Source organism: Cebus imitator, unplaced genomic scaffold (genome assembly GCF_001604975.1).
Source record: "Cebus imitator isolate Cc_AM_T3 unplaced genomic scaffold, Cebus_imitator-1.0 Scaffold48, whole genome shotgun sequence".
Taxonomy (NCBI): domain Eukaryota; kingdom Metazoa; phylum Chordata; class Mammalia; order Primates; family Cebidae; genus Cebus; species Cebus imitator.
In genome coordinates this window covers 6,727,397-6,739,818 of record NW_016107363.1, presented here as the reverse complement: position 1 = coordinate 6,739,818, position 12,422 = coordinate 6,727,397, and the positions used below count along the sequence as shown (strand labels likewise).

Here is a 12,422-nt window from a genome sequence, read left to right as displayed (position 1 = left end):
AAAAAAAAAAAAAAAAAAAATTGAGGCTTGGCAGTTTGCACTCCTTTTGTAATTAAGAATAAAAAATCTGCCTGTAATCCCAGCACTTTGGGAAGTCAAGGTGGGCAAATCATGAGGTCAGGAGTTTGAGACCAGCCTGGCCAACATGGTGAAACCCCATCTGTACTAAACATACAAAAAATTAGCTGGGCATAGTGGTGGGCGCCTGTAATGCCAGCTACTTGGGAGGCTGAGGCAGGAGAATCACTTGAACCCAGGAGGTGGAGGTTGCAGCGAGCCGAGATTATGCCATTGCACTCCAGCCTGGGCGACAGAGTGAGACTCCATGTCAAAAAGAAAAACAAAAGTTCCAAAAAGCTATTTAAAAATTAGTGTGGTATTCACGAAGGACTTTTGTGCAGTGTCTGAAAACCTTCCCCCACCATTGGAGGACCAAGAGAGCCTGAGTGTGGCAATGTGGGTGAGCCTCAGAAGCCGTGCCTGGACCACCTGCTAACAGCAGCTGTCGCCTTCTGAGCACCTCCTTCTGGGACTTGCCCTCATTCTCAGCCTGGATCCCCCTCTTACCTCAAGAGGCAAGGGCTGTGGGATGGTCACTGTTCAAGTCACACAGAGAGGAGCCAGGACTGAGCCCAGCAGGCTGCCTCCAGGGCCCCAAGTGCCCTCATCACTGGCTCTCCTCCTCAGGCCTCCCCTGCACTCCCCCATCCTCTTTTGGTCCCCCTAAACACTCCAGCCTCCTTCCCACTTCCCCCTTGTTCGCTGTGCCCTCCACCTGGAATGCCCTTTCTCCAGCCCTCTGTATGGCTGGCTTCTTCAGGTCACAGCCTGGTGTCACCTCCTCTGTCTTATCTGGTGCCCTCAACAGAGCCTGGCACATAGTAGGTACTGAAAAAATATTTGATCCTTGACTCCATCAAGCATTGCATAGTGGTTAACATGGGCTCAGCGCAGGCAGACGGCTTGAGCTCAGACTCAAGAACAGCCTAGGCAACATGGCAAGACCTCATCTCTACAAAAAATTTAAAAATTAGCTGAGTGTGGTGGTGCGTGTCTGTAGTCTGAGATACTTGGGAGGCTGAGGTGGGAAGATTGCTTGAGCCCAGAAGGCAGAGGTTGCAGTAAGCCAAAATCATGCCACTGCATTCCAGACCGGATGACAGAGCAAGGCCCTGCCTCGAAAACAGAAAAGAAAAAACGTAAAACCTTGAGCTCCTGAGGCGGTGGCCTGAGTACAACCCTGGCCTGTCTGTTTCAGTAGCTCGGTGACTCCCCGTCTTTTTAAACCTCAGTTTTCTGAAATGTAAAGTAGAGATAATCTTCTCTCTACCTTGTAGTCATTGCCAGGATTACGGGAGGCCGGCACTGAAACAGGGGCCAGGACAAGCACTGTCGTTAGAGTTGAGGGAGCAGTCCGTTTGGGTTTTCTTTCCCCTGCAGCCTGTGGAGGAGACTGCAATGCAGCGACTGGAGGGAGAGCAAGCCTCTAGGATAGGGGTTCCCCAAACCCATAAATTGGATTTTTTTTTTTTTTTTTTGAGACAGAGTCTTGGTCTGTCAGCAGGCACCAGGCTGGAGTGCAGTGGTGCGATCTCGGCTCATCACAAACTCTGCCTCCCTGGTTCAAGTAATTCTCCTGCCTTAGCCTCCTGAGTAGCTAGGATTACAGGTGTGTGCCACCATGCCTAGCTAATTTTTGTATTTTTAGTAGAGATGGGGTTTTACCATGTTGGTCAGGCTGGTCTCGAACTCCTGACCTCCAGTGATCCACCCTCCTTGGCCTCCCAAACTGCTGGGATTACAGGCATGAGCCACCGTGCCCGACAAGGATTTTTAAAAAGGAATGAGGGGCTCGAGCTGTTGCTGTTAAGATGGGAGCCGGCATGATCTCCATTTAAAAAATAATAACATAAAAAGGAAGGAACAGTTGTACTTGACAGGGCCAAGAAATTGCAAAAAATAATTTCCATGAGCCTAAATGCTCCAAACAGAGTGGAGCTACCATTGATTCCAGAAAATGGGTTCTGGGCTGGGGAGGTCTTGAGTCATGGCATTCTGAGAAGCAAGCCTGGTGCCATCACACTGAAATGCACCGTCTACATTGAGGTATCAGAAGCGATGCACAGTTGCATCCAGCCTAATGCCTCCCTAATGGGCTGCATAAACCTGAACTCACGAACAAGGCTGCTGTGCATTCATGGGGCGTTGGGGAGGTCCCAGACAGAAGGGCCTGCGGGTCTTACCAGTGTAGGGTGACTGGAACCAGACCACAAAGGGTTCTCTGGAAAACACATCTGCATCTCCATGCTGATAGTCATGGTACTGATAGGTCCTCTTCACAGACACCAGCTTTTCCCTAAAAGAAAGAAAAGGAAGTCCTCCTAGCTGAGTCAGCCCTTTTCTTACTCCTTTCTTTTTTTTATTTTATTTTTTATAAAGACAGGGTTTCACCATGTTGGTCAGGCTGGTCTTAAACTCCCAAACTCAGGTGATCCGCCCACCTTGACCTCCAAAGTGCTTGGATTACAGGCCTGAGCCACCGTGCCTGGCCTTCTTATTCCTTTCACAAAGCAGACACGTAGGGTCCCACGGTTTTCTTAGAATCCAGAGCAGGCGCAAGCATGGGATCGTTTGCTTGAGAACAAGGCTGAGTCAACTCTTCTCAACAGCCAGGTAGCTGTTGAGAAGCTGGGAGCTGAAGCTGTACTAATTATCTGCGGCACCCACAAGTTAATATTCAGACTTAAGAAATTATTAGTAAGGCTGGGCGCGGTGGCTCACACCTATAATCCCAGCACTTTGGGAGGCTGAGGCAGGTGGATCATGGGGTCAGGAGTTTGAGACCAGCCTGGCCAACATGAGGAAACCCTGTCTCTACTAAAAATACAATAAGTAGCTGGGCATGGTGGCAGGCACCTTTAGTCCCAGCTACTCAGGAGGCTGAGGCAGGAGAATCATTTGAACCTGGAGGAGGAGGTTGCGGTGAGCTGAGACTTCATCTCAAAAAGAAAAAAAAAGAAATTACTAGTAAGAAGAAGAAAAGAATATGAAGTTCAGAAATTAGCTGTGCTGGGCACCTCAGGTTTCCTGCCCTGGGCCAGGACTTGACTATGAAGAATAAAGAACTCCTAGCCCGGCAACCATTGAGCCAACCAACCAATGAGGTGTTAGGAGACCCCTTGTGTTTTCAGCTTGAAGAGTTAATACTTTGCATAAACCCCCAGTTTTGTCAGCAATTCTTTTAATCAACATCGAGAATTAGTTAGAGATCAAAATTCGGTTTTGAAGAAAAGACGTGCATTTTGATTCAATTCACGATTTATTAGTGGCCGTGTTCCAGGGAGCATAGCTGATACTTACTTGTAGAGAAAGGCATATTGCTCTTTATATGTGTTTCTTCCAAGCCGAGGGCTAATCACATAGTTGTACTTCATGCCTCTCCTTGAGTTTCTAGAAAACAAAGATTTCACGCTGCCTCTTAAGGAATAAACATTCCCTTACTGTACATGTTCCCCTCTTTCCAGTCTGCCTCCATACGCCCAATGGCATTACGTGGAAGAGCCGCTGTTCATCATAACCTTTGAGTCCAGTAAGGGGGGCCACTGTTGATTGACTGGAATGTGGCATCTGCCAGGATCTTTATCGCCGTTATTTCTTGCCTTCTGAGGACAGTATGATCATTAGCCCCTTTTTATGGTTTGCAAGGGCAAAGCTGGGATTTGAACCCAGATCCAACTCACCCCCAAACCCACATGCTTTGGCCTGAACCTGTGGGAGGCCACTGAGACCCTAGAAGACGATTTGGGCCAGAATCAGCCCCTGACCCTGCTCATGCCCATGGCTGCAGCTGCAGCTCATGCTTTCTGGTGGAATAAACTTCATCAGGTCACCCATCCGTGTCCACGAACCACCCCTGAGCATTTATCATGAGCAGGAATAGTCTCTCCTCTGAAAACCACCAGGCATTTTTTCACGAGCCTTGGGACCATGATTTCAGCTCACTCGTTTATATCCTGGGTGCTGGGGATACAGCCATGGCCTTGCCCCTCACCTGCGCCAGGGAAACCAGGCTCTGTGTGTTTGCCAAACCTGCTGATAACTCCACTCTGGGCAGCACCTAACATAGTTTCACTCTATCTGCTCACAGAAAGATCTAGGGCATGTCTAAAGCTGCAGTGGATTCTCAGGTTCAGTTGGAAAAAAAGCAGAGGGGGTGTTTAGGGGCCAACTAAGACCTTACGGAAATTCCCAGGACTTCAGATGCATTATTCTAAGGTGGACCCAGCCCCTGGGGCCTCTGGAGTGTGGACAGTAGGTTCTGCCAGGCTTCCTCTTTGGGGAGGCTGGCCCTGGTTTGGACCTAGCCTGCCAAGTCCTGAGTGAGCAAACTGTTTGTGCTGACTCAGCTGCAAAGTGACTAAGGCCCATCCTGACTTGTGGGGGATAAGGGGACAAACAGGCTTGGCTCTCCCTGGAGTCCACGACAGTCTAGACAGGCTGGGGAGTGCCAAGACCACTGGTGGTGAAAAGACTCACTCCACACTGACTGTGGTGGAGATGCCTGGAGCTCACCTGTTTCGTCGGTCTCCCACAAACCTGACTGGGGCCACTCCAAGGAAGGCTGAGGTTACAAAGGATAGAGCTCTGGCTATGAGATCAGACATGACGCAAGGTCAAAGTTGGGCTTGGCCACTTACTGGCTGGGTGACTCAGGCAGGTCCCCCTCCTCAGTTCCCCCGCTATAAGGGAAGCCGTTAGGCAGATTGACATGGATTCTTGCCTGTTTCTACAGTTGTCCTCACATTCCTTCCCTATGATGGGTAAGCCCTGAGGCTGGGGGGTGACAGCACCAGGATCTACCAGCTCGCCCTGTCCAACACTCAGACATGGCATTTGTTCAAAATTCCCTATTAAGTGCGTCTTGCTGTGATGGCCAGGTGCAGCAGCTTACACCTGTAATCCCAGCACTGTGGGAGGCTGAGGCGGGCAGATCACTTGAGGTAGGAGTTCAAGGCCAGCCTGGGTAACATGGCAAAACCTCGACTCTGTGAAAAATACAAAAATTAGCCAGGCATAGTTGTGCATGACTGTAAATCCAGCTGAGGCAGGAGAATTGCTTGAACCTGGGAGTTGGAGGCTGCAGTGAGCTGAGATCTTGCCGCTGCATTCCAGCCTGGGCGACAGAGTAAGACTCTGTCTCAAAAAAAAAAAAAGTACTAAAATAAAAAGCAAGTGGTCCCCATTCCTTTACCAGCCCCCTTCACCATAGCTCTCTGATCACACCACGCAGAAGTAACCACTGTTAACAGTTTGGAGAGGACCCTTCCAGTCTTCATCTTCTATGCACATGGAAACACAAATAGACCCTTGTTCATGTAACATGATGACTCAAATGGGCTATTTTACCTACAATTCTCAACTTGCTTTTTTTCAACATATTGCAACCATTATTCTGTGCTTGAATATTTAGCTCTAAGTTATTCTGTAGCAAGCATGATTTTTTTTAAGAGACAGTCTTGCTCTGTGGCCCAGGCTGGAGTGCAGTGGGGTGATCATGGCTCACTGTAGCCTAAACCTCATGGGCTCAAACAGTTCTCCCACCTCAGCCTTCCAGGTAGGTGAGACTATAGGCATGCTAGGCATGCACCACCATGCCTGGCCACCAGCATGATTTTTAACAGCTGCATAATATTCCAGTGCGTAAACATGTCATAATTTTACTGATCTTTCTTCTATTGTTGGTTAATCTTTTCTCTTTTTTCCAACATCTTCTTCATAATTGTACTTTTTAGCTCAGCCTTGTCTGCTTTTTTCATTTATTTCTTCCAGACCCCTCATCTATTTCCCCTATTCTGTTTTATCATCGTGAAATCAGCTGATTGAACATTCTCAGGACCGTGGCTAAGGGAGTTGGAATCCTGGGCAGCACTGGCTTTGTGAACTGTGGTCAAGTGCGAGGTCTCACATGACTTTCAGTTCCTGGGGGCTTTCAGATGCCCTTGCACTTGACCTTGAGCCCTAGAGGACCCATCCTTCCCCATGTTACCCATTCAGCTTCTTCATCAGCATGGGGCAGATCCTGTTGTTGCTGTCCTTGATTTCCATCACGAGTATGATGTCGCAGCGTTTGATGACCTGCAAGAAAGAGAATTCGCAGGGGTTTGAGGTCATTTACTGCAGATAGATAAAACCTTTTATTGGAGACTTACTGTTTTTAAGTACTGCATTGCGTGCTTATTAAAATAATTTCTTCTCTGAACTAAATGAAGGACTCCCTAAGGCAGGTCCTTTTTTATGTACGTTTTAAAGAGGAGCCTGAGGCTCAGAGAAAGTTGAGTGAATTACACTCCCAGTCACCCTGCTAGGAAGTGGCCAAGGTGGAATTTGAACCTATGCGATTCAAGCCCAGAGCCGTGCTCGTGACCTCCCCACAACATCTTGCCTCTTGGCTTTGCTTGAATAATTACGATAATAATGAGAAATATTGATTGAGCCCTTAGTAAGCCAAAGTAACAGACTGGATTAGAAATAAAGAGGTATCATTATAATAACAATCATCATCAAAGCTGACATTTACTGCAAACCTACTCCGAGCCTCACAACAACCCTATGCAATCACTATGCTTATTAGCCCATTAAACACCAGCAGAAAGCAAGCTCAGAGTGGTTGAGTGACTAGCTTAAAGTTACACAGCCAGATTAGGTGGTAGAGCCAGGATTTGAACTCAGGCCTGCGTGACTACAAAGCCCACCATGGTGAACTGTTAAAATACAGTCCCTGCTCTTGAAGACGCATAGTCCAGCAAGAGAGACAAATGCAAACAGCTAGCTATAATGTGAAGGGGAAAAAATCCTGCACTAAATAAAGGTCACAAGTTGTAGACTGTTGAGGAATAATTAAGAGCTTCTATTGGGAGGATTGGCAAGGGCTCCAAGGTGGAAGTGACATTTGAATGGGCCCTGAAAGAAGAGAAGGCACTCAGAGAGAAAAGAATACAGGAGAGGCTCCTTCAAGGTGAGCAACAGCCTGGAGGCCAGGATGCAGACCAAGCCCACAGCCCTTTGTGAATGCAGGGGCCTTTCCATGTATGGGATCCTGATGGGCTCAATGTCACAGGATTTGTTGGTCAAGGACAAGACATCCCCAAGGTTAATTTCTTTTGTTGAGACAGGGTCTTGTTCTGTCACCCAGGCTGGTGTGCAGCTGTGTGATCATAACTTATTGCAGCCTCAATCTCCTGGCCTCAAGTGATCCTTCCACCTCGGCCTCCCAAAGTGCTGGAAGTACAGGCAGAAGCCACCACGCTTGGCCCCCAAGGTTAATTATGTCCTCTTACACAGCCTCCAAAGACCTGGAGTAGGAGGGTTACGCCAGTGGTTCTCTATTTCCAGAGCACACTTTCCAGTTTCGTCTTCAGAAGGACCGAGTGGGGAGAGACACCAGCACTTACCTGTCTGGGTGCCTCTGTGACTGGGGGTTCAGCCTTTAGGAGGGTGCCCTAGGTGGGAGGTCCACCTGTGTAGTGACTGAGGAGTAGAACAATGTCCTAAGGCTGGACAGCTTGAACTCCATGGCATCAGCCACGCAGGGCTCTCCTTCGAGCTGGAAGCTGCTGGCCAAGTCAGCCTACCAATTTAGTCACTGTGACTGCCACACCTTTCTGGAAGGCATTTTCAAATATATATACCCTTTGACCCAGTTTTCCCACTTTGAAGAATGTCATCCTGCACGGCAAGCTGGCTGAAGCCTGTAATCCCAACCCTTTGGGAGGCCAAGGCAGGCAGATCACCTGGGGTCAGGAGTTTGAGACCAGCCTGGCCAACATGGTGCAACCCCATCTCTATTAAAAATACAAAAATCAGCCAGGCGTGGTGGCGCACACTTGTAATTCCAGCTACTCAGGAGGCTTAGGCAGGAGAATCGCTTAAATGGGGGGGCAGTGAGCTGAGATTGCAGCACTGCACTCCAGCCTGGGCAACAGAGTGGGAGTTCATTTCAAAAAAAAAAAAGAATGTCTTTCGCTGTAAGGAAATAAGAAATATCCACTATTTCTCTGCACCTCAGGTTCCTCATCTATAAATTGGGATGATAATATCAGTCCCTCATGGGGCCGCTAGAGGATTAAGTGGGTACCAGTGCCAGCCATATAGGAGACATGTAACAAATTATTACCTGGACAGATCAAAGAGAAAGATATATTGTAACAAAAAATTGGAAACAACCTAGGTATTGCCAAACAGAAAATAATTCAATGAATTATGTTGCAAACACAGGATAAGGCATTATATAGCACTAAAGCCATGTTTTAAAAGAATATGAACATCATGGGAAGTATTATAATATAAAGCAGACACAAAACTGATGCCAGAGGATGGTGTCCATGCTTTGAGACTGATGCACTCACACATGCCTGCAAGAAAGTTACCCAAATGCTGACTATTACCTTCGAGTCACAGGATAATGAATAATTTCTTTTCTTCTGTACAGGTTTCTATGTTTTAAAACTAGTCTCCAATGACCATTTTCATTTTTAAAATCATTGTTTAATTTATGCAAAATAAAATTTAAAAATCAGACCTTAATAATTAAAGCCACAGTCTGTTTTAAAAAAGAAAACTGCTTGATAAGGAAGGAAGCATCGGGGGTAATGACCAACATTTATCGGGATGTGACAGGTGCATTTCCAACTAACTGATTTAACATAAGTGCAATGAGTTGTCTTATATAACATGCTTAATACAGTGCCTAGCACACAGGAAGGGCTTCATGAGAGTTACCGCTTATCACTGACTCATCAATTTTCGTGGTAACTCTAATGCTAGTCCTCAATACCAGTGTGGTTGGGTACTCTGAGGCTCCATAAGGTTTAGTAATTTGAACACAGATTGAATATGGGACAATGAGTTATCTACACCACAGAGCACCCTCTTGACCCTGGCTATGGAAGCCTGGATAACGGGTTACTCTCAGTCTCGGTTTCCTCAGTTATGAAGTGGGACAACACCACCTAAGTCACCGCATTAAATAAGAATACAGGATTCCGGGCCGGGCGCGGTGGCTCACGCCTGTAATCCCAGCACTTTGGGAGGCCGAGGCGGGTGGATCACAAGGTCAAGAGATCAAGACCATCCTGGTCAACATGGTGAAACCCCGTCTCTACTAAAAATACAAAAAATTAGCTGGGCATGGTGGCGCGTGCCTGTAATCCCAGCTACTCAGGAGGCTGAGGCAGGAGAATTGCCTGAACCCAGGAGACGGAGGTTGCGGTGAGCCGAGATCGCGCCATTGCACTCCAGCCTGGGTAACAAGAGCGAAACTCCGTCTCAAAAAAAAAAAGAATACAGGATTCCTGGCCTATAGGAGGTGCTTAGTCAATGGGCACTGGAGATAATCCTATTCTGAATGCCTGGCATTCTTGGGTGACTGTGAGTGCCCTGTTGGGTGGCTCTTGCAGTGTTTTGGGGATGGCCTCCTGGTAGGGTGGGGAGGGTGGGGCAGCCTTGATAAGGACTCAGCTGCTCAGGGGAGATGCCAAGTTCGAGCCCCCATGATGGGCTGCATCAGTGAGGAAGGAGATGGGAACTCACTGGCTGCCCAGGCTCCACGGGCCGTGTGTGAGGTGGGGAGCGTCATCTCCTTGCATGTCAGGGTTTCCCATTGAACACCCTTGTCATGGTTCCCACAGGCTTGGCATTGCTATCCTGGTTAAACGACACCATCTAGAAGGCCTTGGGTACCTCCCAAAGGGTAGGGCCACTCGGATCTAAGAGGCTCATCCAAGTAAGAACAGAGCCTGCCAGTCCTCACTCCAATCCTCCTTCCCAATGAGAGCAACAGCAGCGGCTCTGGCTCATGAATACCCGCCTTGTTGCAGGCCCTGCGGGGTGCCTCAGGCACCCTGAGTTCTCTCCACAGCTGGCAGTGGGGCATGGGCGCCGTTTTACTGCAAGGAGCTGGTGGTTCAGGGAGGTGCAGGGACTCCCGAGCCTACAAGTCTGGCAGGTGGGATCTGAACCCAGGGCTCCGGGCCCCCCCACCATACTATAGTGCCCCAGGTTTCCTAAGGTAATAAGTACCCCTCCAGAGTCCTGGGGAAGGGTTAAGTTGCCAGCATCAACAATAAATTAACCTGTAGATAAAAGGAGTCAACTGACTCCAGAGAAAGCAAACGGTGTCCCCAGACATTGGGTAAATCACCCAAGGAAAGCGTAAGTGAAGGTGGAAGGAGCTGGGGAGTAGAGGAGAGGGAGAGAGGAAGGAAGGAGGAGAAGAAGGAAGAAAGAGAAAGAGAGGGTGGGATAGTGAGGATGGGAGAGAGAAGGAAGGAAGGAAAAAAGGAAGGAAAGGAAAGAGAAAGAAAAAGAGAAAGGAAGAAGAAAAAGAGAAAGAAGAAAGAGAGAAAGAGAAGGAAGGAAAGAAAGAAGGAAAGAGAAAAAGAAAAAGAGAGAGAAAGGAGCTGGACTTTGCTGGTGAAAGGACCAGCTGTCCAAGGTTACTTCATCTTTCTTTGTTCACCACCTCTGCCTGGGGACTAATAGTCCCTCTTCATAAAGATGATGAAATGAAATCATGTGCTTATAGCGCCTGATACAGGCATTCAATAAATGGCAATAAAAATCCTAAGAGCCAACCCTTACCTGGAACGTATAATGAGCCAGATACTACATTAAGCGCTTTCCACTTGCCAACTCCTGCAGTCCCCCCAGCCATCCTGGAGGATTGTTATCACCCCTGTTTTCGGATGATGGCAGGAGGCACAGAGAGTTGAAGTGGCTATTGTTCTAAACCAGCCGCTACCTTCCCCCTAAGGGCTAACTTTAAGTTCCTTGCGTCTCTTAAAGTCTGAAGACAGGAGAGAAGGCGTGAGGGGTGTCCGGGATCCTCGTCCCAGGAAAGGGGCTCACCTTCACAATGACATCCATGGCATTCTGGTCTTCCTGCTTGCTTTCTCCAAAGGACCTCACATTGAAGGAGCAGATCTTCAGAGCCAGGGCACTGTGGATGGAGAGGAGGAGGAGCAGCAGTGGGGCCAGCTCCCATGACATCCTGGCACTGCTCTGGCTTCAAGACTCTGTGAGAAGACAGCAGTGCTTGGAATGCAGGATTCTGGCCACCTCCGCAGGCTCCACTGACTTATAAAGCCTGCAGATAACAGGAATTACTGGATTTCTCATGCAACTTTCAGTTCTCTGAGGAACTGAAGATCATGAGTTTTAATCCCCAAGGAAATACAGATACGTTGGGCCAGCCTTTTAGGAGCCCTTATGTTTGTCACCCTGGTGCGGAAATTGGCATGCCTCATTTAGGCGCCATCCTCCACAAAGTCACTCATATCCCAACCGGGAGCCAGCTCTGACATCTAGTCATCGGGCCTGTGGTTGCACGCCATGTGCCTCTTCCTGATGGTGGATGAGCTCGGAAGTGGTCCACCCTAGAGGGCACCTGGGGTGACGGAACCTTCTGCTGGGGGACAATGAGGCAGGAGGCATGGGAAATTCTGCTGGATTTTCTCTAAATCACTGGGATTTGGCGGCCCACTGTCCTCAGACACACCCAGACTGTGACTCTAATTGCCCTGGTGGTGTAAAGTAAGGTCAAGTGTAGTTTGAATTACTTAATTTTGTAGGCGGTTTTACTGTACAAATTCTAGCAGTGTGTTGCCAGAGAAAGCAATGGGGATCTGATCGAATGGATGAGGAAAATTTCCCTTGACTTCGAGAGCAAATAGCCTGTGAAACCCATGGAGAGACCCATGGTGCAAGCTGATATTAATTTAATGTTGGTGAGAGTTGTGTGACCATGGGAGAAAAAGGTCTTATAAGAACTGTAGGACTTCAGCTCAAGCAAAATGATTTTTAGAGATTTAGGCAGGAAACTATGAAGATCTGTAAAGCAAAAAGAAAAAAAAGCAAAACCCAATCAAGGTATATTAACAGACTTTGGCAAAGATAACTCTTCTGTGAAAAGGGTAAGGAATGAGAATAACTCAAAGTCAGCATCGTGATCTCTGGACCACCCCATCTCAAGGCGCTGGGTCTGTGGCCACAGCCTCGGAGAAAATTATATAGTTATATATATCCCCAACATGCATCCAGGCAGCATCCTGACCAAGCATGCCAAGAATTCTAGAAGATAACCCCAAATAGTACATGGAAGGAAATGGTTTCCTGAGTTTGTGCTGCAATGAATCTCCCTGTTGTCTAAGACCTCAAGCCTGGTTGACTTTCTGGTAAAAAGTAGCTCTGGGCCGGGTGCAGTGCCCCACTTTGGAAGGCTGAGGTGGGCGGATCACTTGAGGTCAGGAGTTCGAGACCAGCCTAGCCAACATGGTGAAACTCCATCTCTACTAAAAATACAAAAATTACAGTGGCTCACGCCTGTAATCCCAGCACTTTGGGAGGCCAAGGTGGGTGGATCACGA

General features: G+C 48.0%; 1 protein-coding gene across 1 annotated transcript in view; it reads right to left on the bottom strand.

Annotated features, from left to right (window-relative positions):
- Positions 1–11,408, bottom strand: part of DNASE1L3 (deoxyribonuclease 1 like 3) — a 20,991-nt gene extending 9,583 nt beyond the window's left edge. Inside the window, exons 1-4 of the mRNA XM_017527454.2 lie at positions 10,906–11,408; positions 6,047–6,135; positions 3,361–3,450; positions 2,244–2,356 (exon numbers count right to left, since the gene is read on the bottom strand). Of these exons, the coding sequence (XP_017382943.1) occupies positions 2,244–2,356; positions 3,361–3,450; positions 6,047–6,135; positions 10,906–11,046 (433 nt within the window). The 5' untranslated portion in view covers positions 11,047–11,408. The remainder of the gene's footprint in view (positions 1–2,243; positions 2,357–3,360; positions 3,451–6,046; positions 6,136–10,905) is intronic.
- Positions 11,409–12,422: the final 1,014 nt, after the last annotated feature.